At 36.0% G+C, this 24,094-nt stretch overlaps 1 protein-coding gene across 2 annotated transcripts in view; it reads left to right on the top strand.

Annotated features, from left to right (window-relative positions):
• Window positions 1–24,094, top strand: part of IFIH1 (interferon induced with helicase C domain 1) — a 77,307-nt gene that overhangs the window by 34,562 nt on the left and 18,651 nt on the right. For both annotated transcript variants that reach the window (XM_049887311.1, XM_049887312.1), the window contains exons 4-11: window positions 3,868–3,972; window positions 9,549–9,769; window positions 14,476–14,686; window positions 15,750–15,967; window positions 17,145–17,261; window positions 18,949–19,072; window positions 19,807–20,085; window positions 20,450–20,709. In XM_049887311.1, the coding sequence (XP_049743268.1) occupies window positions 3,868–3,972; window positions 9,549–9,769; window positions 14,476–14,686; window positions 15,750–15,967; window positions 17,145–17,261; window positions 18,949–19,072; window positions 19,807–20,085; window positions 20,450–20,709 (1,535 nt within the window). The remainder of the gene's footprint in view (window positions 1–3,867; window positions 3,973–9,548; window positions 9,770–14,475; window positions 14,687–15,749; window positions 15,968–17,144; window positions 17,262–18,948; window positions 19,073–19,806; window positions 20,086–20,449; window positions 20,710–24,094) is intronic.

Here is a 24,094-nt window from a genome sequence, read left to right as displayed (position 1 = left end):
AATTCTCAGTGTTAGGGGAAATATAGTACATCTTCCTTTATTATCAAAGGCATCTCCTTTTTAATTTCTATTTCTATGAACACAGAAAAAAAAATATAAAAATGCATAAGAATTTGCTGCCTAGGAAACAAAATTATTTTTGTGAGGAGAAACTGGCGATTCATATCCCCTCAAAATGGCAAAGAAATACAGTGCTACATACTTGCTTTCATTTTCATAGTTATCTTTAGCAGAATTATTGCAATTAATTTTGTGCAGTGAAGGTAGAGGTTTTTCTGTTTTTGTTTGTGTGCAGAAAAAAGTTTAAAAACCATGCATATGTTTAAATGTACAGTTAATGAAAGTCTATCAAAACGATATCAGAAACATTAACAAAATAAAATCTCTAACCTTTTTTTTTTTTCTTGGAAAGATAAGCCCTGTTTCAAGATAAGTAGAAAATTGGACCTTGCAGTGAAAATGTCTATATATTGTTTTAAAAAAGAGAGCCTTGCATTTTACTTAATATTATGGATACAGGAGTGCTCGCTTGCTTACATAACTTCACACAAATCATCGGCTATGCTTGGTGTTAGGTAAAGATCACTGAAATACTGGACTTGATTTCAGAAAACTGGGCCTCCCAGCTCTGCTACGTAATAGCTGTGTTATCTGGGCAAATCGCTTAACCTCTCTGAGCTTTGGTTTCTCACTAAAATTGAGGTGATAATGATATCTATACATAAGATGTTGAGAGCTGAAAACGTAATTTACATTACATCTGTGAAAGCACTGAGCATGGTGTCTCCCTGACACTTTGCAGATTTGTTTGTTAGATCAAAATAATCCATGTAATTAATTAATAATATCCTATTTTTGGTAGCAGCTTTCTTTAATATTCATAAATTATTTGTGCGCTTTGCATAAATTGTACCCCCACACTTTATATATATTGAAATAAAGCTGGAGGAAAATCTTGACTTTCCATATCCATGGAATAAGTTTAAGATTATAGTTTAACTGCAGATGATTAGAAAATGAAATGAAAATCAAATATAATTTCTATCCCTACTACACTTAGTGCAAAACTTAATGATACAGTGTTAGATTTTAAATATTATGTATTAGTATTTTTCAGTAATTTTGGTATTGGCTTCAGTGCTGTTTACTACGTTTAAAACAACAGTAAATGAAAATCATGTCCACGGTGACTTTTTTTTCCTCAGAAATCTTAGTCTGTGTTCCTAGATCTAGAATTATCCTTGCAATGACATTTCCCCATCTCATTTTACACCTTGCCTTTTCCTTACAAATCATATTCTCTTTTCATCAGTACATCCGCCCAAAACGCTGTTCTACTTGACAGTTCTATCCCACACTCGCCTCTGAGCTTCTAACAAGACATACCTCTGGGAATTGCAAAGTGCCATATTTAAAATCACTCAGTGAGATATACAGGTTTTCCCGTGTGATCATAAGGGATTCCTCAAATCTGAGTTTTAGAGCTAATCTGTGACAACTGATAAGCACAGTATTTTCACATTAGTATATTTATGTTGTGCTAATATACTTAAACAGTATGCATGTCCATTGAGAATATTTCCACAAATTTTCTTATCAGCTTTCTTTTAACTTTTAAGGGAGGTATCTTACATATTTATATGCGCTGCACCTCCCAAACTAAATAGGTTTATCCAAACTGGAAGGTAGATGTCACAAAAAGATACTCAGTGGAATGCTAAAAACCAAACTAGTTGCAGTTGAGTGATTCCAACACATGGCGACCCCGTGTGGGCAGAGTAGAACTGCACTTCATAGGAGCTTTCAGAAGCAGATCACCAGGTCTTTTTTCCAAGGCACCTCTGAGTGGGTTTGAACAACCAAACTTGCGGTTAGCAGTCAAACGCTTAACCATTTGTGCCAACCGTGGACTCCTGATGGAATACTAAAAAACCCATTGCTGTCAAGTAGATTCAGACTCATAGCGACCCTTTGTTAGTGCTGAGCACTTAACCACTGCACCATTAGGGCTCCTTGGAATACTAAACAAACCCGTTGCTGCTGAATTAATTCTAGCAACCCGATCAGACAGAGCAGAACTGCCCCCATAGGTTTTCCAAGGCTATAAATCTCTACTGAAGCGGACTGTCACATCTTTGTCTAACGGAGCTGCTGGTGGTTTCGAACTGCCGACCTTTCAGTTAGCAGTCAATCACTTTAATCACTGCCCCACCAGGGCTCCTTAACTCTATACTAGTCAGCAATAAAAAGGAACAAGTTACTGATACATGCAACAACATGGATAAATCTCAGAAGTCTTCTGCTAAGTTAAAGAAGCCAGACACAAAGACTACATATTACATGGATCCATTTATATGACATTCTGGAAAAAGCAAAACTGTAAGGACAAAAACTAGATCAGTGGATAGCAGGAGGAAATTGAGTACAAAAGGGCATGAGGGAACTCTTTGGGAGTGATAGAAATACATTTTATCTTGATTGTGATTGTGGTTACAAAATTGTAGGCATGTGTCAAACTCATCAAACTATACACCTAACATGGGTGACTCGTATGTAAATTATACATTGGTAAACCTGACTTAAAAAAGATTAACTGGTTAAAAAATGAAGAAAATACTTGTTTTGAGGAGTTGTGTATCATCTTTTTCCAGATACCTTTTACTGATAACATACCATGTGTCTGTTTTCCATTCATTTCCATTTCCAGCCCTAAATGTATGACATTCAGACTAGTTTTAAATAGGTAAAGGCTACTTTAGTATAATTTATTTAGTGTGCTGTGGCACTTTAAGGTTAATGATTAAAATGATAATTCTATAACAAGTGTAAATATTACATAGTATTACTAATTGTAAGAAGAACGTTATTAAATGAAACTCCTGCCCTACTAACATACACCTATTTGATTTTTATTTCATTTTTTAAATCACTAGCAATTAAGCTACTGTGCTAGGAACTTTTTGTACCTGGTATTATTTAATGATTTTCAAATCCTGTGAGATAAGTGGTATTAGTCCCATTTTAAAGAAGGGGAACTTAGGCTCAGAGTAGTCAATAGCAAGCTTCCCAAGTCCTTCTAGTTCAAAGCCAACATTTGTAACCACCTTTCATTCATTTTTAGAGGTTTAACAATAGGTTGCGTAAGTCCTTGGAGTTAAAATTTAAGGAGAGAATTCTTCCCTCCAGGAGGATTTTCAAGAGGAATTGATACTGAGTATTGAAAACAGAGACTCATGATCCCTAAATGAGGGTGTGTACTCACCACTCAGATTAACAATAACCTTTTGATAGAAGCTTAGTTTAATTACAGAAGAGTTATTTCCAACCTCACACAAGCTTCCAGTACAACTGTGAATCCAGGCTTTAGTGAGATTGTCTAAAAAAAAGCAAATGCTTTCTGAGTTTATAAATTTATCACTGAACTACTATTTTCATAACCTATGAGTACATCAACACACATTATTAACTCCTTGCAATTTTACATAAAAATGACTCCCTGAGTTCTGTATAATACTTTCTATATGGAAGATATTATCAAGCCTAAATCTTATTTTTTGGGCAAAATTTACACACAATTTATGACAAAAGTCATAAATCCTTACAAATTTGCACCAGGTTTCCTACTGGACATATAATATTTTAGGTAGATAATATGTGTTTGATTCACTACTTGGCAGCTGCTCATCCATAGTGGATTCTTTTTTATTGTAGCTTGCCAGAAAGTCTTACCTTTTATTCATAGCTGCCTGGGTGTGCCTTCCCCACTTGCATTGAACTGTATGTACTGTGTGCTGTAGAGGTGTGCAGCTAAAATACGTTTATTCTCAGAAATATTTTTAAAATATTTTAAAATGTTTTCCTTTGCAGAATCAGACACAAGTTTGGCAGAAGGAAGTGTCAGCTGCTTAGATGAAAGTCTTGGACATAACAGCAACATGGGCAGTGATTCAGGCACCATGGGAAGTGATTCAGGTACTGCCTAACTGTTGTGTAAACCTTAAAAAGTGTGAAATAAGACGCCATATAGTGGAAAGCATGGGGGCTGTTCATACCCTCCCTAATGTATTTATGCAATTAAAGCAGTTCTTTTCTGCTGTGAAGTAGTTCTGGAACTTTGCCATTCACCTTCTTGAGATGTACACTTACAGAAGTCTTTTAGAACCAATTAATTTTGATCCAGGACGTATATCTTTTTGGTCCAGCATATTCCACATTCTGTAGAATCATGTCATCTATTGTATTTATGAGAACCTATCAGTTAATTTGGCTACATTTAAAAACTGTATTCTATTTTGTACATTTATTCCCAAACCCTACTTTTTCTTAAAATACATTTTAAATAAATTAATATTATCGATACAATGAGTTTATAGATAACTGCAGATAACAAAAGACTTCCTCTTCAAATGAAATGCTAGAAATTCCGAGTATCGTTAAGAGTTCCACTTCTTATAAACATCACTTGCATAGGAGCAGAGTTTGCAAAATATTTTGGTCACTAAATGAGAATTTTAGTAGGTATCTACCAAATTGCTCTCTATATTGGTCATATAACCCACCAGTAGTGAATGAGAATGCCTGTTTCCAATCCCCCGTACTTCTGACAATCCCGTTATCAGCCTTCTTAACTTTTGTCAGTCTGATGGGTTTCAAATACTTTCTTTGAATGTGCGTTTCCACTGCTACTACTAGGGCAAGATGTTAATATCTTCTAAATATGGCGGGGGTAGATCCTTGGGTGTCTGTTACACATATTTCTGTATTTTTTATTTATATGCTTGACATGTTTCATAATTAAAATGAACAAATTATAACAACTAAAATAAATGCTTTGCAGAATGGCCAGCAAATTACTTTATTGTTAATTTGTTCTGTGACTGTGGAAAACACTCATAAAATATTGTATACTTCAGATTATCCTGCATTAGCAAAAGAATTATAGAAATTTAGATGTAGAATAAGCCTAAAGGGAAAAATAATTTACGTAAAAATGGTTATCTGCCCTAAAGGCTTTCCAAATGGGGGCCCACCACCTCTTTTAGTTTTATGTCCCTTTTATCGTAACAACACTGCCAAAATCCGTTAGAACAAGTTGGTAGAGGAAACCCAGTTCACTAAATGTCAGTCATAACCTTCGTTTTAATTAGAAAGGGTTCATTCATTTCTGTTCACTTCAGTCAGTGTTTACTAAGTTCTTGCCAAGTGCTTATTTTTGTGGATTGTGGTTTTTTTCTATAGTTGTTATAAAATTGATCAATTTAATTATTAACATTTCTATTAAATACGATTGATACTCTAGCTAATATTTAATGCTTAAGCTTCTGGACCACATCCTAATTTTTGTTTGTCTAAGTAAGGGCTTTTCAACAATATTCATTCATGCAACAAGTATTGAATGTGCATCCTCTGTGTGCAGGGAATTTTGCCTATTTAGAGCTGTTAGCAAATGTAAGTATTTGCTGATTTTTAGTTCTCAGTGTTGCATGAAAGATGTGATAAATCTAAATGCAACCTACTTTTGAAAAGCAAATACATTTTCAAAAGCAAATATGTTTTAAAAGACAAACACATTTTCAAGGGTACCCCTTCAAGTTCTAGATGGATCACTTTTTAGCAGAAAAGAATTACTTTGCATAGTGAGTAGTAAAATTCTGAAATTATGAAATTCCTTACCCTCAAGTGCATGGTATAGGCTGAAAAAGAAATCAGTTTAAAAATGGTTTAAACAAGTTGGTGAATGTTAAACACATATGAAATTACTGAAATGCATTGTAATGCTTGGCATTATGTTGTAACCTTTGAGATTGACGTTACCAAACCTAAACCAAACCCACCACCATCCAGTTGATTCCAACTCCAAGTGGCCTTATAGGACAGAGTAGAGCTGCTCCATAGGGTTTCCAAGGCTATAATCTTTATGAAAGCAGAGGCTACATCTTTCTCCTGCAGAGCGGCTGGTGGATTCAAACCGCTGACCTTTCAGTTAGCAGCCGATTGCTTAACCACTGTGCCACCAGGGCTCCTTTGAGGTTGACATTAAAGGGACCTTATTTTACCTGGTCTTTGTCCTTGTTTAAAGGTCTTTATCAGGATGTAAGGATCATAAACTGACCCTCCTTTAAAGAAGCATTGGAAGTATTATGTAAAACATAATTAGCTGTACTTTTAAGGTTTAAATATTCTAATTATATGATGGGAAGTTTTTTTTTTTTTCTGCTTCCCATTTTGAGAGGGATATGCTGCTTCTACAAAGTGGTAATATTCTTGGCAATACACACTGGCCTGATATGTAGAAAGTGTTTCCTTACTATTTTGAGGTAGTGCCTATTAATATTTGCCCAGCTGGAATGGTGTATTTTTTCCGTGGTTACATACTACAGGTAAAGGAATAGTTTGGCAATTTCAAACACATGCAGTGACAGACCTTTTCTCTCCAAGAATAACTCAGCTGTCAAAAATCAATGTGAGAATGAAATTTGCCACATGGTGTAGTTCCAAGAGAATATTATTATTTAAGTCCTATTTGATTTTATTTTTTGACCATTTATATGGTATAGGGTAATTTTGGGGTCATCAGTCAGTATTTATTATAGAGGCAAGGCACAATGTTACTCAAAGCCTGTGCATATTTTAAATACTATTTGCATTATTGCATTTAATTGATTCTACTTTTCAAAGAGAGCCAAAACCAAACAAACAACAGACAAATAGAAACCCAAACATTTCTTTTTTTAAGGGAATTTGCTCCTGGCTCAGTGACACCAGCCCAGTTCTCTCCTTCTGTGACAGAGAAAAAAATTCTCTTTTCACTGCTTATGAGGATATATTCTCCCATCCCTATGTCAGAAGATGTGATAAGGCAAGAATCAGTCTGAATATTTAGCACTCACCCAGTTCTTATCTTTGGATGCTACTCTCACATTGAATCCAAGTTTCATTTTTTTCCAATCCACTCTTCTCTTTTAAACTTGGGGCTACCCATCAAGTCTCCTAGATTTGACAGGAACTCCAAAACAATGGAAAGTATTTAGACATCTATCTATCTAGCCATCAATTTTTAGTGGCAGGAGTATATTACCCTAGACTCTAAAGTCCTGGAAGACAAGGGCTGTATTCTTGTGCAGTGCATGGCATGTAATAGGCACCCAAACCAAAACCAAACATGTTGCCCTTGAGTCAATTCTGATTCATAGTGACCCTATAGGACAGAGTAGAACTGTCCCAGTTGGTTTCCAAGGAGCAACTGGAGGATTTGAACTGCCGACCTTTTTTTTAGCAGCCAAGCCCTTAACCTCTATGCCACCAAGGCTCCAATAAGCACCCAGTAAATATTTATTCCAGAATGATAGTGGTACATGACTAGATAAGTATGTATCAGAAAAACATCTTGACTTTGGTCCTTGAATTAAAGTTTGAACATGATAGCCCTTTTTACATTCTATATTTCTTAAATTTATTTGTATTGTAAATGTCTAATATGTGTGAGTGATGTTGATATTTACTCATTTGACTTGGTTTTTAATTCCTGGGGAAAGACTTAGAAAAGTACTGCATGTTTCTCTTTTTGTTTCTTGCTACGCAAGGATATAGTAGTAAGCATGAAGGACAAAGGAGGGAAATGATAGTTTAAGTCGTACAGGCAGCTGTTATGAAGGAAGCATCATGTCATCGTTTTAACCTAAGCAAAAATGTACCTAGAATGAAATAAAACAAAGAAAACCTGATATCTTTTAACAAGCTTCCTAGATCAAATAGCAAACTAGACAAGGTACATTTCTGGATCTTGGTGTTAGATACCATTTAAAATATATCTTCCTTTGCAGATACCCTAGCTTTTTGGAAAAGTTAGGTGATAAATACTCAACATGGGTGACATATTAGGATTTGATAATGTATAAAAGCCACTTATCAAAAAAGCAATGGTGCTCGTAAATATATTTGAACCTTACATAAATATAATAGAAAACAAATTATTACCATTGCCGTAGAGTTCAAAGCAGTCACAGAAAGGAAACTCCCAAATGTGTATTAAAAAAAATCTGGTCATCTTGAAAGAGTTTTTCATGAAAGTCATATTAAACAAATCAGCAGATGATCTAGTGATAGCTTAAATGTATTGCATCCGTCTTTACTCAGCCATACAGAAGGCAAACTTCCTGCCAAGTTAGGAGATGACTCTTACTAAGTGATATATGGTGTGAATTTTCCTACCTGTTCAGATAGTACTATCACAACAAGTTAAAACCAACTTAAATATAATCATCCAGTTGCTGAAATGGAACCACCAGCACCTTTTTTGAAGTTAATGGGACTGTGTTAGTTTGGTTTTATTGCAGTCGTTGATAGGATAACGAGCACTTACTTCATATGGTAAGTACTGTGATTCTTTTTTTTCTGACTGTGTGAAGCGTAAGGTGGGCTTTTAGACTGGTATAATATTAATTTTCTTGCATTTTGCATTGAAAGTGATGCATTTTAGACCTTTCTCCCTTGACATTAATATAGAAAAATGTAGTCATTTCTAAACAAAAGATATTATTGTTAAGCCAAAGTATGTTATAAATATTTTATTGTAATTTTCATAAAGTAATGTATTTTATCAATATTTTAAATTTAGGTACTTAAAAGATAATTTAGATACTTAAAAGATGAAACAAAGATGAGTTAAGAAGCAAATATTTAGTTATATATCTATTGGAAATATTTTTAATAATTATGCTTTCAATTTCAGGAGAATGTATATGAATACATAGAGCTATATAAAAAGGTGATAAAATGGCAAAATTAGTCACATTTTAACCAATAAAGTTGTTTTTCAGTGTTCAATAAAAACCTACCAATTAAATGAAAGGCTAGCATGGGAGGAGTTTTTCCCCACTCTGTAAATCTAGTTGGCCCAGATGAGAAAAAGGACTCAATGTATATATATCATAGCATATGCACATTCATAAATTCATTTAAAAAACTACATATACATATGTATATAATACCTTTTGGTATTTGGTTGTCAGATAAAGTTTTACAGCTGAGGAAAAGTACTATCAACTCTGATGCCTTCTGCTAATAAAAAATAAGGGGAATACAGAATAAGGCAGATTATTCCTACTTTCCCAGTTCCTCTTGAGTTTGTGTTTAGAACGACTGAGAGGAAAAAGTAGGACATAATGGCTCAACAAAGAATTGGAAAGTCTGACTCATTATTAACCGTAGCTGCCAAGCCTGGACAGCTGTTTTTGTCATTTCCCTTTAACTTTGCCCCTCTGTGAAAAGACCCCTCTGCTACTCCCTACCCACGCTGCTAATTCACCTCCTCTACTAGTACCCACACCCCCCACCACCACTTCCATGCTAAAGACCCTGGCTTGTAGCCCGCAAATGCAAACGGAGAGCTGATGCCCATTTAGGACAGAAAGCAGATCATGGTCTGGTTTGAACTACACATGAAAAGGCGTTTAAATCACAAGAGGCATATATTCAGTTTCAGACTCCCTAATCTTAATTATTTTGTTGCCTCTTCCCTAATTTTTTGTCTCTTTAACATTACTCAGATGAAGAGAATGAGATGAGAAGAGCATCCCCTGAGCCTGAGCTGCATCTCAGGTCTTACCAAATGGAAGTTGCCAAGCCAGCCTTAGAAGGGAAGAATATCATCATCTGCCTCCCTACAGGGAGTGGGAAAACCAGAGTGGCTGTGTACATTGCCAAGGATCACTTGGACAAGAAGAAAAAATCATCTGAACCTGGAAAAGTTATCGTCCTTGTCAATAAGGTATTCAGACGATATAATATAACTTTATTCACTTTCATTTTATTAATCTGAAACGTGTGTAACAATATTTGTAACAGTAGATCACATAGATTCAGTTAAGAGTAATGTCCGTGTAAAGGAGCCCTAGTGGCACAATGCTGTTTAAATGAAAGGTTGACGGTTCGAACCCACCAGCTGCTCCATGGGAGAAAAGACCAGGAGATCTGCTCCTGTAAAGATTTCAGCCTAGGAAACCCTGTGGGCACAGTTCTACTGTGTCCTATGGGGTTGCTATGAGTTGGAATCGACTCGATGGCACACAACAACAATGTCAACATAAGTCATTTGTTTTATTTTTTACTCTTTGCTTTTCTAAGTTATCAGCCTTTAAAATGGAACTTTTCCAGAAAATCAGGATGGTAAATCAAATGACTGTAACTCAGGTCTGAAGAGTATATTTACCCAAATATTCTTTAAGGTTAACTGGTACTAATTTATGTTATCATTACATATGAACGTGAATGTTCCCAAAATATCACTGGAATCTGGAATCAGACATTCACTTACTGTCTTTTATAGTCTCTTTGTCTGTTGACCCATAAGTCAAAAGCAGCAGAGTCCTCTTTATCCAGAATATAATTTGGTTTAAAAACAAAGAGGTATTTCATTCTCAACTAGCACTGTTAAAAGCTCTACATTTATTCATCCAAATCTCTTTCTCTGGAATTCCCACCCATTCTCTGGAATTCCCACCCATTCTCTGGAATTCCCACCCATTCTCTGGAATTCCCACCCATTCTCTGGAATTCCCACCCATTGACTATAGTTCTTTCTTCTGTGACTATACAGAGTCAGTCTTAGTTGTCTTGTACGACAGCCTTTCATATGGAGAAGGCAGCGTCATGTCGCTCCTAAGTTATTTTTCTTTTGTGCTTCATATTCTTCGTATTGCATGGTTTCCAGGTCTTTCATCATGCTGAGTACTTACACTCTTCTGGACATTTATCTAAGACCCACTTACGATATGGTGTCCAGAGCCAGACAAAACACTGTAGACATGGTCTGGCCCTGTGTAGAGTATAGGAGAATGAGCTGTGACACTCAGCCCACAACTGGATTTGCCCGTGGCACTAGCACTGCCATCCCATGGACTCAACTGGAGCTTGCTGTGAACCTAAAAGCCTTAGCGCCTTTTAATTTGAAAACGTATTAAGGTAGAACTTTCCTAACCTATATTTGTGCATTTAATTTTTGAGCCTAAATGCATATACTTATATTTAGTTCTTTTTATCATTCGTATTTTTGATCATTCATGCTCTCATGTTTTTATATGTGTCTAATACACTTTCTTCTTTTCTTTTCCCCCCAACTCCCTCTCCTCCCCAAGCTATATTCTAGTCATGAACCTTCTGTCCTATCAGATCTAGGTGATTTTTATGAATCCACTTTTACAGACATTTTAAATGTTAATTTACCCTTGTTAATTGTTCATATCCATTTCAATGTTGTGTGGAAGCTTGAGGACGTAAGTCTAATTCCTGATCACTTCTCTATTGTTTTTCTCTTCAGAATTACTGGAGATGATCCACTAGTTCTTCCGTCTATGTCATAATTGTTTTTTATACTACTATCCCATTTATTTTTATTTTAAACGAATTTCAGCTTTAATTCTTTTCAATTGAGTCAAAAAATCTCTGGCCCAGAAAGTCAACATAACCTTTGTTCTGTATTTGGCCCAGAAGCAAGATATTGTAACTCGTGATCTCGAAGAGGCAAATCCCATTCCCCAACGCCATTTACTTTCATCTCCTTTCCTCCCTCCTTTCCATAGATATAGCCGTCAAATGCAAGGAGAAATGAAAACACCACCTGTGTTCCCAGACCTTCATTTCCTATCTAGGGCTTCAACATCACAAGAGATAAATCCCAGGTTCCTTCAGATGCTGAAATGCAGCCCCATATGATTCAGCAGAAGTGGGTAGCAGTTGGGTTTGATTAGTCTTGGCAGGCATTCTGTCACATCTCAGGAAAAGGCTCCAAAAGGACCACACACCTCCCAATTAGCCATGTCAGGCTTGCATATGGCTTTCTCTGTGTCCTTCAATAGGAAGTCAACACCACCCCCAGTGAGTGTCAGGATTTCCAACACCTGTTACCTTCTGTGACAACTTGTTTTTGTTCTGTAGATTAGAGGATGTGGCATCTTTGGAAGATATTGACTCACCCTTTATGGGCAGAAATTCACGTCACTGTATCACATGCCCAAGAGGGGGCCATTATTATTATCCCCATTTTACCCATCAGGAAACTGAGGCTTTGCGACTTGAATTGGCCGTCAGGGGTAATGCAGCCAAGAGACAGCAGAGCTGAGAGACTTGAACCCTTATCTTCTAACCGCACCGGGTCTTCTCTTTCCATCATACTCTACTGCCAGAATAAAAACATAGGTGAACTATCAGGGAAGTTTTCTGAGTACTGGAAATATGCCAGGCTCTATTTCTTATAACTTGCATAACAACCCTATTATGGAGGTTAACAGTATTCTCATTCTGTTAATGTAGAATTGAGATGAGCAGAGATTAAGTAACTAGAAGGTCACACAAAGAGCAAGTGGCTGGAGTAGCTGTTTTCAGAGGCTGATTTTCCTTCCTCTGAATCATACTACCTTTTCTCACTAAATTCAATTTCTACTCTTTTCCTCAGAATCTTTCTTTATGACTTCTTTCTCAGATTATACCCTCTGTCTTATATAAGTGGAACAAAAAGAATATTTCTAGAAGAGTTAACCAGGAAAGAGTTTGTAGAAGAAGGAGAAGAGCTGTGGTTCTCAAATTTCAAAGGGCTTAAATGTAACATGGGACACTTCATAAAAGTGCAGGTTTCAGGGCTCTGTCCCCAGAGTTTGTCCCTAGATTCAGTATTTCTTGGGTGGGGCCCAGGAGTCTGCATTTTTCAAGTCTCTCAAGTGATTTTGTGGCAAGTAGATCATAGGCCTCACTTGGAAAAACACTAAGTGAAAGTTTCTCTACTTATTATTTTTAGCCTGTATTTTATTCTTTCTTTCACCAATCTTGGTTACTTAAGTCCACTTTGCTTCCTTGGAATTTGTTGATTCCCTTTTAGCACTCCTTCTCCATTCATTCTTAAAAGCCTTCATCATTTCTACTAACCAATAATGCATAGCAATGTTCTTCATACACTATTTCCTTACCGAGCAAGACCAGCCAGTCCTTTTTTTGACACCTAATCAGAGTTTACCTTAAGTAAAGGCGTCCCTGGTTGGTGCAAACAGTTAAGCATCCAACTACTAGCCGAAAGGTTGGCAATTTGAACCCACCCAGAGGGGCCTGGGAAGACAGGCATGGTGATCTGCTTCTAAAAGATCACAGACTTGAAAACCCTGTGGAGCACAATTCTACTCTACATGCATGAGGTCGTCATGAGTCTGAATTGATTGAACAGCAACTAACAACCTTATAAAAGATATAAAGCACATACCCTGCAGACCAGTGGAAAGGTAACCACTGATAATGATCACAGTATCAGGAACATAATGAGTATTCTTTGATGCTTTCCCTTGAAACTTTTCCTGCCAACTCTATTTGCCACACTATACATGCCTGGCTTTCATTGTACTAGTGTTCCTAGGACGTGACCTTCAAGTTGGTCTGGCTCTTTCTTTCCCCTAACCCAGCAGGTATTCTGGTAATGTGTAATATCGAGGTATCACCCTAGCCACCTTCAGCAGACACTGCCACATACAGGTGAAATGGATCAAAACTTCTACTCCTCTTGCCAAGCCTATTTGTTGTTGTTGGGATTTTTTTGTCCCGAACACCAAAGCTATTCCAGCAGTTTATTCATATTCATCCCCTAGTCAGTGCCTCAACTCCTCACTCTTAGTTTCTTGCTTCCTCCAGTCCTTCCTTTGGCCTGATCCCAAAACAAACAAAAGGAATATATCACTCTACAACACAACTCCTAAGGCTTCCTGTAAAATATTAAATTAAATTTAAAATACTTTGCTTGGTGTTCCTAGCCCTTTATAGCCTGATCCTGCTCAACAAATTCAAAATTTATTTCTTATCCATCCTTCGTTTCAACTTATCTTTTCACTGAGTCATTGTTTTCTAAATTATAAAAACAAAATCAGTTGCTGTCGAGTTTATTCCGACTCATGTGTCAGAGTAGAAGTGTGCTCCATAAGGTCTTCAGTGGCTGATTTTTCAGAAGGAAGTCTTCTGAGGTGCCTCTGGATGGACCCAAACAGCCCACCTTTCAGTTAGCAGCTGAGAGAATTAACTGTACCACCCAGAGACTCTACTAGATTATAAGTCTTTATAAATCCTTCTTTGGAGCAATTAGTTGCTTCTTCCTCTTTGCTGTCACTTTGTATATGTTCCTAAGGAGGAATTACTGCCCTGTGTTATAATAATTTGCTGTTTTATTTTACGTTGGTGTATGTGCCCAGCTCGACTGAGTTCCTCAAGGTTGTCGAACATATTTTAAATATCTTTGTATCACAGACAAAATGTCTGATGCCTAACAGGTATTCTATAAATGTTTATTGACAGATAAATTAATGAACTGATAGGTTGTTATGCCTAATGAACTGATAATGTAAACACCTCCGTTAGTGGTTGGCACATGGTGGGCCTTTGAGCAATGCTCGTTTTCCTTTGACTGTTCTTTTTTTTTTAATCTGGACTTTTTTTTTTTTTTTTAAGGTACCTTTAGTTGAACAACTATTCCGCAAAGAGTTCAAACCATTTTTGAAGAAATGGTATCGTACTATGGGATTAAGTGGTGATACTCAACTGAAAATATCATTTCCAGAAGTTGTCAAATCCTGCGATGTTATTATCAGCACAGCTCAAATTCTTGAAAACTCCCTTTTAAATTCAGAAAAAGGAGAAGATGCTGGTGTCCAGTTGTCAGGTTGGTTGAATATTTCTTTTTATAAAAAGAACGGTAGTATTAATGATAGGAATAAGGGCTGTGGTAAATAATGTAAAAGATATTGATAAAAAGAAAAAATAAATCTTACTTTAGATTGTCTTTCATTGCTCTTTAAAACCCTTGTTCTATTCCTTAGAGGAAACAAACAAACTAAAAAATCGGTAATAAGTTTTTAATTAGAACACTTTATTCTATCTAAACCAAAAAACAAACCTGTTGCTGTTGAGTCGATTGTAATAAGTTGACCCTATAAGATAGCATTATTAAATCAGTCAGACATTGGACTTCAATTTACTTTTTATTTCTAGGTACTGAAAAATTCCTGGTTTGTTCTGTTGGATCTTGTTAGATCTTCCTTCTCTATAGAATAAAAATAATATTCTTTCTATTTTATGGGGGATGGGAAGAGAAGGGAGGAAGGTTGTAGGAAAGAAAGTAAAAATAGTTATAATAATTAAATGCAATGTTAAAACAAGGCAGAATTATCCATCTTTAAATAGTGTGGCTTTCATTTGAAGGAATAAAATCAAAACATAAACTCGTCGCTGTTGATTCTGTTCCTACTCATAGCGACCCCATAGGGCAGAGTAGAACTGCTCCATAGGGTTTCTAAGGAGTGGCTAGTGGATTCAAACTGCTAACCTTTTGGTTAACAGCCATAGCTCTTAACCAGTATGCAACCAGGGCTGCAGTACCTACCAACTTAAAAAATAACTTATTAAAGAACAAAAGTAAAATCCTGAGAGTTTTTGGAAATAAGCCAGGGTTTGAATTCCACCCCATAATACTTCTTAGCTCTATACGATGTTTGAAATTCATCTATTAATCAGGGATGGTATCTAACAGGGACATTTTTATTATTAATATTTATGAACTTCTGTATATGCAAGTTCCTAGTTGCATTTTCCTCCTGAAAAGTGACAGAGAGCTGTGGCGGTATCTGATCCAAGAAAAATCCCAGCTCAGTTTACTGGGTTAAAGATACTTCTTTCATTGTAGTTTGCTGGTATGGACAAATGAACCATCTGGATTTTCTTTTAAGACTTTTCCCTCATCGTCATTGATGAATGCCATCACACCAACAAAGAAGCAGTCTATAATAACATCATGAGGCGCTATTTGGAACAGAAGTTGAAAAATAATAGACTCAAAAAACAAAACAAACCAGTCATTCCTCTACCTCAGATACTAGGATTAACTGCTTCACCTGGTGTTGGAGGGGCCAGAAAACAAGCCAAAGCTGACGAACACATTTTAAAAGTAAGTACTTAACTTTAGGTATAACCAATAAAAACAAAGCTAAAACGAATACCAGTGCTTCTTGGGTTTTTCATTAAAGTTGCATCCAGGTGCCAGGGAGTATATAGAAAGAAAGTATTCCGTGATTATCAATTAAGTGAAATCTATTTGCTCTAACTAAAGTATATATATTTAATCTTCTACAAAATTATAATATGCTTCAATAAATAACTATGACATAGAACAATGTCACAAAAATGAAATGCCTTCTTTTCAACATCTATTCTTATAAACTTAATCATCTATTTGATATAGAAATATGCATGAACTATGAGATTTTCTACTTTTCATACATGATAAATGTTATTCCATTTCAAAATTAGGAGTTTTTTACTGTCTTTCCTGTTCTAAGGGACCCTCAGATTCTGGGTAAATCAAATTAACTGGAAAATGGAGCTATCAGGATCTTTACTAAAGATGTATTACTTTTCAGCTGCCCCCAAATGGTGATACCAGATAAAGTGCTGCTGTTGGTCTCAAGTGTTAAATGGATTCAGAGTAACTGAGAAAAATGCCAGCACCAAGGCAGTTGCATTTGTATTTTCAGTCTCTTCCTTTCAGCTGAACTCAGTAACAGTCATGCAGAATAGACACTGCATTCAGATTCTTGATTGTTGGCTCCAAGATAAAACTTATTACTAGAATTAAGGACTAGCTTCAGTCTAGAGCCAGCCACACGGGCATTTGCTGCTCCCAGCTTTGCACTGCCTTCTTTGTATGTAGAACAGGGTGGCAGTATGATCCATGGGTGTCAAGATGACCTTTAATATGAGTGATATATGGTTATCTTAGGATAAGCATATTATAAGATGATATCATAAGAATATATTTTATTCTCTACCTGTCACTGCAAGTTGCTATATTCTTGCTATATTCGTGTTGGATTTTCTAGATGAAAAAGGAATTTCAGAAATGAAAAATAAATGTCCTTCTTTTCAGAATTACCCACCAATTTGATTTAGAAGCCCTCCTAATAATAAAAACGTTATTGGTTACACAGGTCCACAGAAAAACAATAGTAAAATGCTGTATTTAGCAAATAATGCTACATATTTCTCACCTGAAAAAGAATTCTATGTTGAATCAGTTGAACTGGAAAAGTAATTATTTGAATATTGAAAAATATCTTTTTTTCTAGATATGTGCCAATCTTGATGCATCTACCATTAAAACTGTGAAAGAAAATGTTGGTGAACTCAGGGAACACATAAAGGAGCCTTGCAAGAAGTTTGCAATTGCAGATGACACCAGAGAAGTATGTACTTAACATTTTATATTTATTTGATTGGTGATGCCATACTAAATTAAAAAATGACAAAGCCTATTTTATACTGACCATCTGAAAAACATTATTATAAAATTTTAGCGAGAAAGTTAGAGTTTTATTCTTTTCTTTTGATATTAGGCAGCAAAGCGCTGCTGTGTATTTTCTCCATCCTCGTTTTAGTTTTGTAGCTCATGTGAAGCATATAGTAGCTCAGTGACTATTTGACTACATATGAGCCATGGAGGGGTACAAGGCTTGCACAGCTAAACTATCATAGTTCTTTTTACCCTTTTCTACTTTTTCACTTTTCTTTGTAAATTCCAAGATTGCTTTTCTGACATAACACACTACCAAAATCAGAAACATTTTGATGCTACCAGATTATAGTTGGCAATGTTAATGAGAATCCTGCCTAATTTGCATATTTGCATATTTACTTTCTAAGGAAAACACTGACATGGTAAAGAAATGAAACATTTACTTTAATGGTGCTTTTGCAATGAATATTTTCACGGAGTGTAAACACCAACTGAGAGTCAATTTGGACATTATGACTAGTACATTTTGTCATTATTTTTCTTTTGTAAAATTGTAAAAGCATGATCGGTTTTAGCTGTATATACTTGATAATAACTTTAATTATTGAAATCTACCTCATCAGGATGTTAGGATTAAATGATATCACATATATGCTATAGATATTATTATGCTGGATATATAAGAGGCACTAACCCACTGTTAGTGACCAACCTCCATAGATGATTTTTTTTTTTTGAAATTTGGAAAAAGAGTATTATCTATTCCAGCTGTACTAGCAGATTTGAATACACTTTATTTTTCTTTACTTCATGTTAGAAACATACATTTAAACATTTAGGCGGTTAGTTTAAATGTATATTTCTATTCATAATCATGAAAAGAACCCAACATTTTCAGGATATTTTTTAAAAACAATTTGCCATCCTACTCTTTAATGTACTTAATTTTTTAGTAAATGATTTATTGAAGTATAGCATTCATGCAGAAAAATGCGAAGGCATGAGTATATAGATCATTGACTTTTCATAAACTGAAAACACTTGTATAACCAAAATGCAGATCAAGAGATAGGACATTGCTAGCACCCCAGAAGCCCTTGCTGACCCCTTACAGTCACCACCCTTAAAGGGGACCACTATCCTGACTTCTAACACCAAGGATAAGTTTGAACTTTATATAAATGGAATCATACAGTATGTACTCTTTTGTATCTGACTTTGTTCAAAACTCCACCTGTCAATTTTTTATTTTAGTCAAAATAATACTGAAGCCAGTGCTTCAAAGAGTATTTCTTAAATCAGATTGTAGCCTTTTCCAAGTAATTGTGACATTAATATGTTTTTCAAATTATCTTTAATATTCAAGGTTTATATCATTCATTAACTTTACTTTTTGAAACTTTTAAATTGGAAATTCCAGCAGGGATACATGGTATTGGTGTGGGTGTGGATTGAGAGTGGAGGTAAAGGAGAAGCTGGACAAAAAATAAAGGTACAAAGAGGTTATCAAAGATTATTTTTTATTTTTATCTAGACAAATAGTCTGAATCAAATTATTATAAACTATGTTTTAAAAGATAATTTTTTTTCCTTTAACAATATAAATATGTAAGAATAAGTATGTAATTTATTTTTAGGACCCATTTAAAGAGAAACTTTTAGAAATAATGACAAAGATTCAAACTTTTTGCCAAATGAATCCAATGTCAGATTTTGGAACCCAACCCTATGAACAATGGGCCATTCAAACGGAAAAAAAAGGTAATTTGCATTTTGACCCAACACTTATTTTAGTCCACGTTTGTGCCAAGATTTCAGATGATTATGTCAACCAGATTGAAAGCAAATGGAATATCTGTGTTCTAAATAGTACAAAGATAAACATGCTGTAATTCCTTATCTAAGAAAAGGGACACCAATCCATCCATTTCTCTTTATCTTCAGTCTTTGACTTATTGCATGTTTAAAATGCTAAGATAAATATTAATAGCTATGTCTCCAAAGGCAAACTCCCCTAATATGTTTTTCATGTCATTCCTCTGAGTCAGCGTGGATAAAGTATGTGTTTTTGTTGATGCAGAGCTCAGACAGCAAGTCTAGGAATTGGACAGCTTGCCTCCTCTTAGTTCTCACGGTACATTTTTAGCCTTAACTTGCCCATTTCAAAATCAAGGTGGAGATTTTAGAGACAGTGTTACAAACATTGCACAAATGGTGAAGTGCTCAGCTGCTAACCAAAAGGTTTAGTGGTTCGAATCCACTCAGAGACACCTTGGAAGAAAAACCTTTCGATCTACTTCCAAAAGCCACTGAAAACCCTACGAAACATCATTCTACACTGTAACACACGGGGTTGCCATGAGTTGGAATCAACTTGATGGCAACTGGTTTTTTTGTTTGTTTTGTTTTTTATTATAAACATATTCTTGTCCACAACATAATTTAGGGGTTGTCTGCACTTATTATCTCACTATACATAATATATTCTTTTGTAGCTGCAAGAGAAGGAAATCGCAAAGACCGTGTTTGTGCAGAGCATTTGAGAAAGTACAATGAGGCCCTACAAATTAATGACACAATCCGAATGATCGACGCATATAATCATCTTGAAACTTTCTATAATGACGAGAAAGACAAGAAGTTTGCAGTCCTAGAAGATGATAGTGATGAGAGTGGTGACAGTGGTGATGATGATGGTGGCAAAGATGAAGATGCTGAAAAGAAGCCTTTGAAACTGGATGGGACAGATAGATTTCTTATGACTTTATTTTTTGGTAAGAATCAATGTACCATTTATCGCTTGGTCTCATGTGTTTATCTCTTTGGCGTGAAGCTGCTACTTCTTATAAGCTCCCCAAAGGGCCTGTTAAAATATCATTTTGAAAGAAGAAATTTCACTCACACTGGGGCTGTTTCTAACAGATGTGACCAGATTAGCCATGAGTTATATGATTACAATTGATCATTTGGTCATACAGTCTTATTGTCAAGATGATTGCAGTGAATTTATTTATTAAACCAGCCTGATTATTAGACAATGCGTAATTGTCATTGAGCAAATTTCAGTGCATCATTAAACAGATACTGTAGTGTAATTATTTGTATATTTTGCTAATTTTGATTAATTGTTTCTTGAAGAAAACAGGAGAATATTGAAAAAGTTGGCTGAAAACCCACAACATGAAAATGAAAAACTGGAGAAATTAAGAAACACCATAATGGAACAATATACTAGGACTGAGGGATCAGCCAGGGGAATCATTTTTACAAAAACACGACAGAGTGCATTTGCCCTTTCCCAGTGGATCACTGAAAACGACAAATTTGCAGAAGTCGGAGTCAAAGCCCACCACCTGATTGGAGCTGGACACAGCAGCGAGTTCACGCACATGACACAGGTATGAACATCCTTTTGGAATTTTTTTTTACACTGTTGTTAGTTACTATTGGGTCGGCTCCAACTCACAGTGACCTTACAACAGAACAAAATGTTACCAAGTCCTATGCCATCTTCATAACTGATATATTGGAGTCCATTGTTGAGGTAGCTCTTTCCCAGTTGTATTTTGAGTGTCTTCCAGCCTAGGAAGCTCATCTTCCAGCACTACATTGGACAATGTGCTGTTATAATCTATAAGATTTGCATTGGCTAATTTTTTTTTTAAGTAGTTCACCAGGCCTTTCTTCCTATTCCATATTTGTCTGGAAGTTCTGCTGAAACCTGTCCACTATCTGAAATATTGTTGGTATAGCTTCCAGCATCATAGCAACATGCAAACCACCATAATACAATAAATTGATAGATGGGTTTTTATTATTATCCTTCATCAATTAGCTTTATCAGTTCTCTAACCACCCTACAAATAATTATTATAGAATAAAATCCTTGTTCTTGACATAAAATTTGAATTTAGTAACAATCTAATTTGTGGCATTTGATAAGCCAAGCACTGACCTAGGAGTCATTTTTTTTCACATACTTAGATGAACTTTCTAAATTTCTTTTGTAATTTCTAAATTTTTCTTGCAAAAAAAAAGAAGTGCTCAACATTTTAGTAACAAAATGGAGAAATATTTATCAAGTGGGAAAATTAGAACCCCCCCCAAAAAAACTCTGTACATTATGATGTTGTTGTTAGTTGCTCTTGAATGGATTCCGACTCATGGGACCCACGTGTGTGGAGTAGGTCTGTTATGTTCACCATCATTCAGGCCAACAGGATTTGAATTTCTGCCTATGCCACAGTAATGTCATCTAAATCTATATTTCACAAAGAGATTGTAGTTTATAAGACATATCTCAATATCCAGGATGGTCGAAATGTGAAAAAAAAATGCATCTTAGAATTTATGAGATACTGCACTTCTTGTTATTATTTGCATGTTTCTTCTTTTCAGATTGTAGGCTGAACTAGAGAGAAGAGCAGGGCTTGCTTTATCCTGTTTTTAATTTATAAAAGCATATTCACCCACTGCCATTGAGTCAATTCCCACTCATGGTGACCCGATAGGACAGAGTAGAACTGCCCCATAGGGTTTCCAAGGCTGTAAATCTTTACAGAAGCAGACTGCCACATCTTTCTCCCATGGAGCGGCTGGTGGGTGGTGGAGTGGTTCAAAGCGCTCAACTGCTAACCGAAGTTCGGCAGTGAGTACACACACGCACGCATATATGTATATATATCCCTGGGTGGCACAAATGGTTAAATGCTCCACTATTAGCTGAAAGGTTGGCGGTTCAAAACCTATCCAGAGGCACCTTAGAAGAGAGACCTTCTGAAAGGTCATTGCCTTGACAACCCTATGGAGCAGCTCTGCTCTGCACACATGGGGTCATCATAAGTTGGAATGACTCAAAAGCAACTAGCAACATTTTATATATATATGTGTGCATATATATACATACACACACATACATATCACAGCTGTGTGTATATATATGTGTGTGTATATATACATGTATGTGTGTGTGTGTGTGTATATATATATATATGTATATATATATATATATAAAATAGCCTTGGTCCTTCATTTTAGGACCCTGCTCAACTGTCACCTCCTCAGAGTCCTTCCCTGACCACCTTCTGTAGACTAGCAGACCAGCCACTCTCTCCCACCACTCTCTGTCTCCCTCATCCTGCTTTCTCCTTAGTACTTACTGTCACCTGAAAAAATTACATGTTTACTTGTTTCGCACCCCCCAAAAAAAGACCAAACGCATTGCTGTTGAATCAACTCTAACTCACAGCAACCCTCCAACAGAGCTACTGGTGGGTTTGAACCACCAACCCTTTTGTTAGCAGCTGAGCTTTTCACCACTGTGCCATCAGGGCTCCTCTTGCACACCACTGGAAAATAAACTACATGAGGTGTGAAACTTGGTTTCATTTTACTGCCATATCTCAACTCCTAGTAACACGAATAGGTACTCCATAAACACATGTGTAGGAACTCCATAAATATTTACTGAAAAATGAATAAAAATCTAGGGAATATTCAACCCAAATACTCCCTAAGATTGTTAAGTCTTAAACTGCAATCAAATTAGACCACTAGCTACCATGAACCTGTGTCATATTATTGTTGCCTCTTAAAAAATCACATTTATGAGTCAAAATCAACAAGATAGCAGGGAAATTTTTTTGTTTGGTTGGTTTTAATATTATGATTTTGCTTTTTTTTTTTTAATCTGCTCTTGGAGGAAATTAAATCTGTTTTAGTGTTTGTGACTCAATTTAGTACCAGTGAAAGCATTATCTTCCTTCGATAATGAGTTTGTGTCCTCCTTTTGGATGAGTAGTTTAAATAATATTTGCCTTTTTGTCCTGGCTTCTAGGAAGCTCACAGGTAAAACTGAAGTTCAGTCTCAAAGCAACTGTATTAATCCTTACAAGTAATACACCTACACTCTTTATCTTCTGGTCCTATTTTTCAAGTTCTATTAGCTTTAGTGTTGTATGTGACCTCAGATCCTCTTGGCAAAAAGGCGGGGTACAAATGAAAAGTATGTTTCCAAGCTCCCATTTGTTCTTACCCATTTCAAACTTGGGGGCCTGCATGGCGAACTATAGAGCACATTCCTTTCCTCACTCTCCACACTCCCACCATGTAAACTGAAGTGGATTTACAAATTAGGGGAGGAGTTAGGTATCTACTTGATGTAATTTAAAGGCCTGACACTGTGTCTGGAATTTTCATTATTAGAGTTACTCCTTTGAATTAAGGCACTGACATCTGCCAAAATCCAAGGCCTTGCAAGTTTTTCTCAGTGGAAGTGAGGGCAGGAGAGTGACATGATCAGGGAAGACTCCAGAGGAGCCTTACGGCAGGGTTACGCTAGCAGTTAGGAGTCCAGTACAAACTCATGCTGCTTCTGAGAAGAAAGGGCAGGAGTTGGAAAAGCTCATTGTCATTCCGGTATGTTTATTTTTGTTTAATATATGAGGGACAAAAATAGGGTGGATGTGTACCAAAGGCTGGTTGGGCCAACAGCTTTGATGGGAGTGTTTATGAAAATAAAACTACACTGGCCATACTGGGCTATTTTTATGCTCACTCAGTTCTTCCTATGCAAGGGCCAGAGTGCATATTTTAATTTCTTTATTTACATTAACTTTCAGAATTCGTATATTTTTAAGATACTTGTTTTAATTGTGTTTTTCATAACCCATTCTTTTATTTTTATTAATATCATCTTTTAAAAATTTCATTCAAAACTTGTAAGGTACAAGAGCATACCACTTCCTTGCTTTCTTCTAGCTCCCATCCCAGGAGGTAGCCAGT

The sequence above is a fragment of the Elephas maximus genome, chromosome 6 (assembly GCF_024166365.1).
Source record: "Elephas maximus indicus isolate mEleMax1 chromosome 6, mEleMax1 primary haplotype, whole genome shotgun sequence".
Taxonomy (NCBI): Eukaryota; Metazoa; Chordata; class Mammalia; order Proboscidea; family Elephantidae; genus Elephas; species Elephas maximus.
This window is presented reverse-complemented; position numbering and strand designations above follow the sequence as displayed.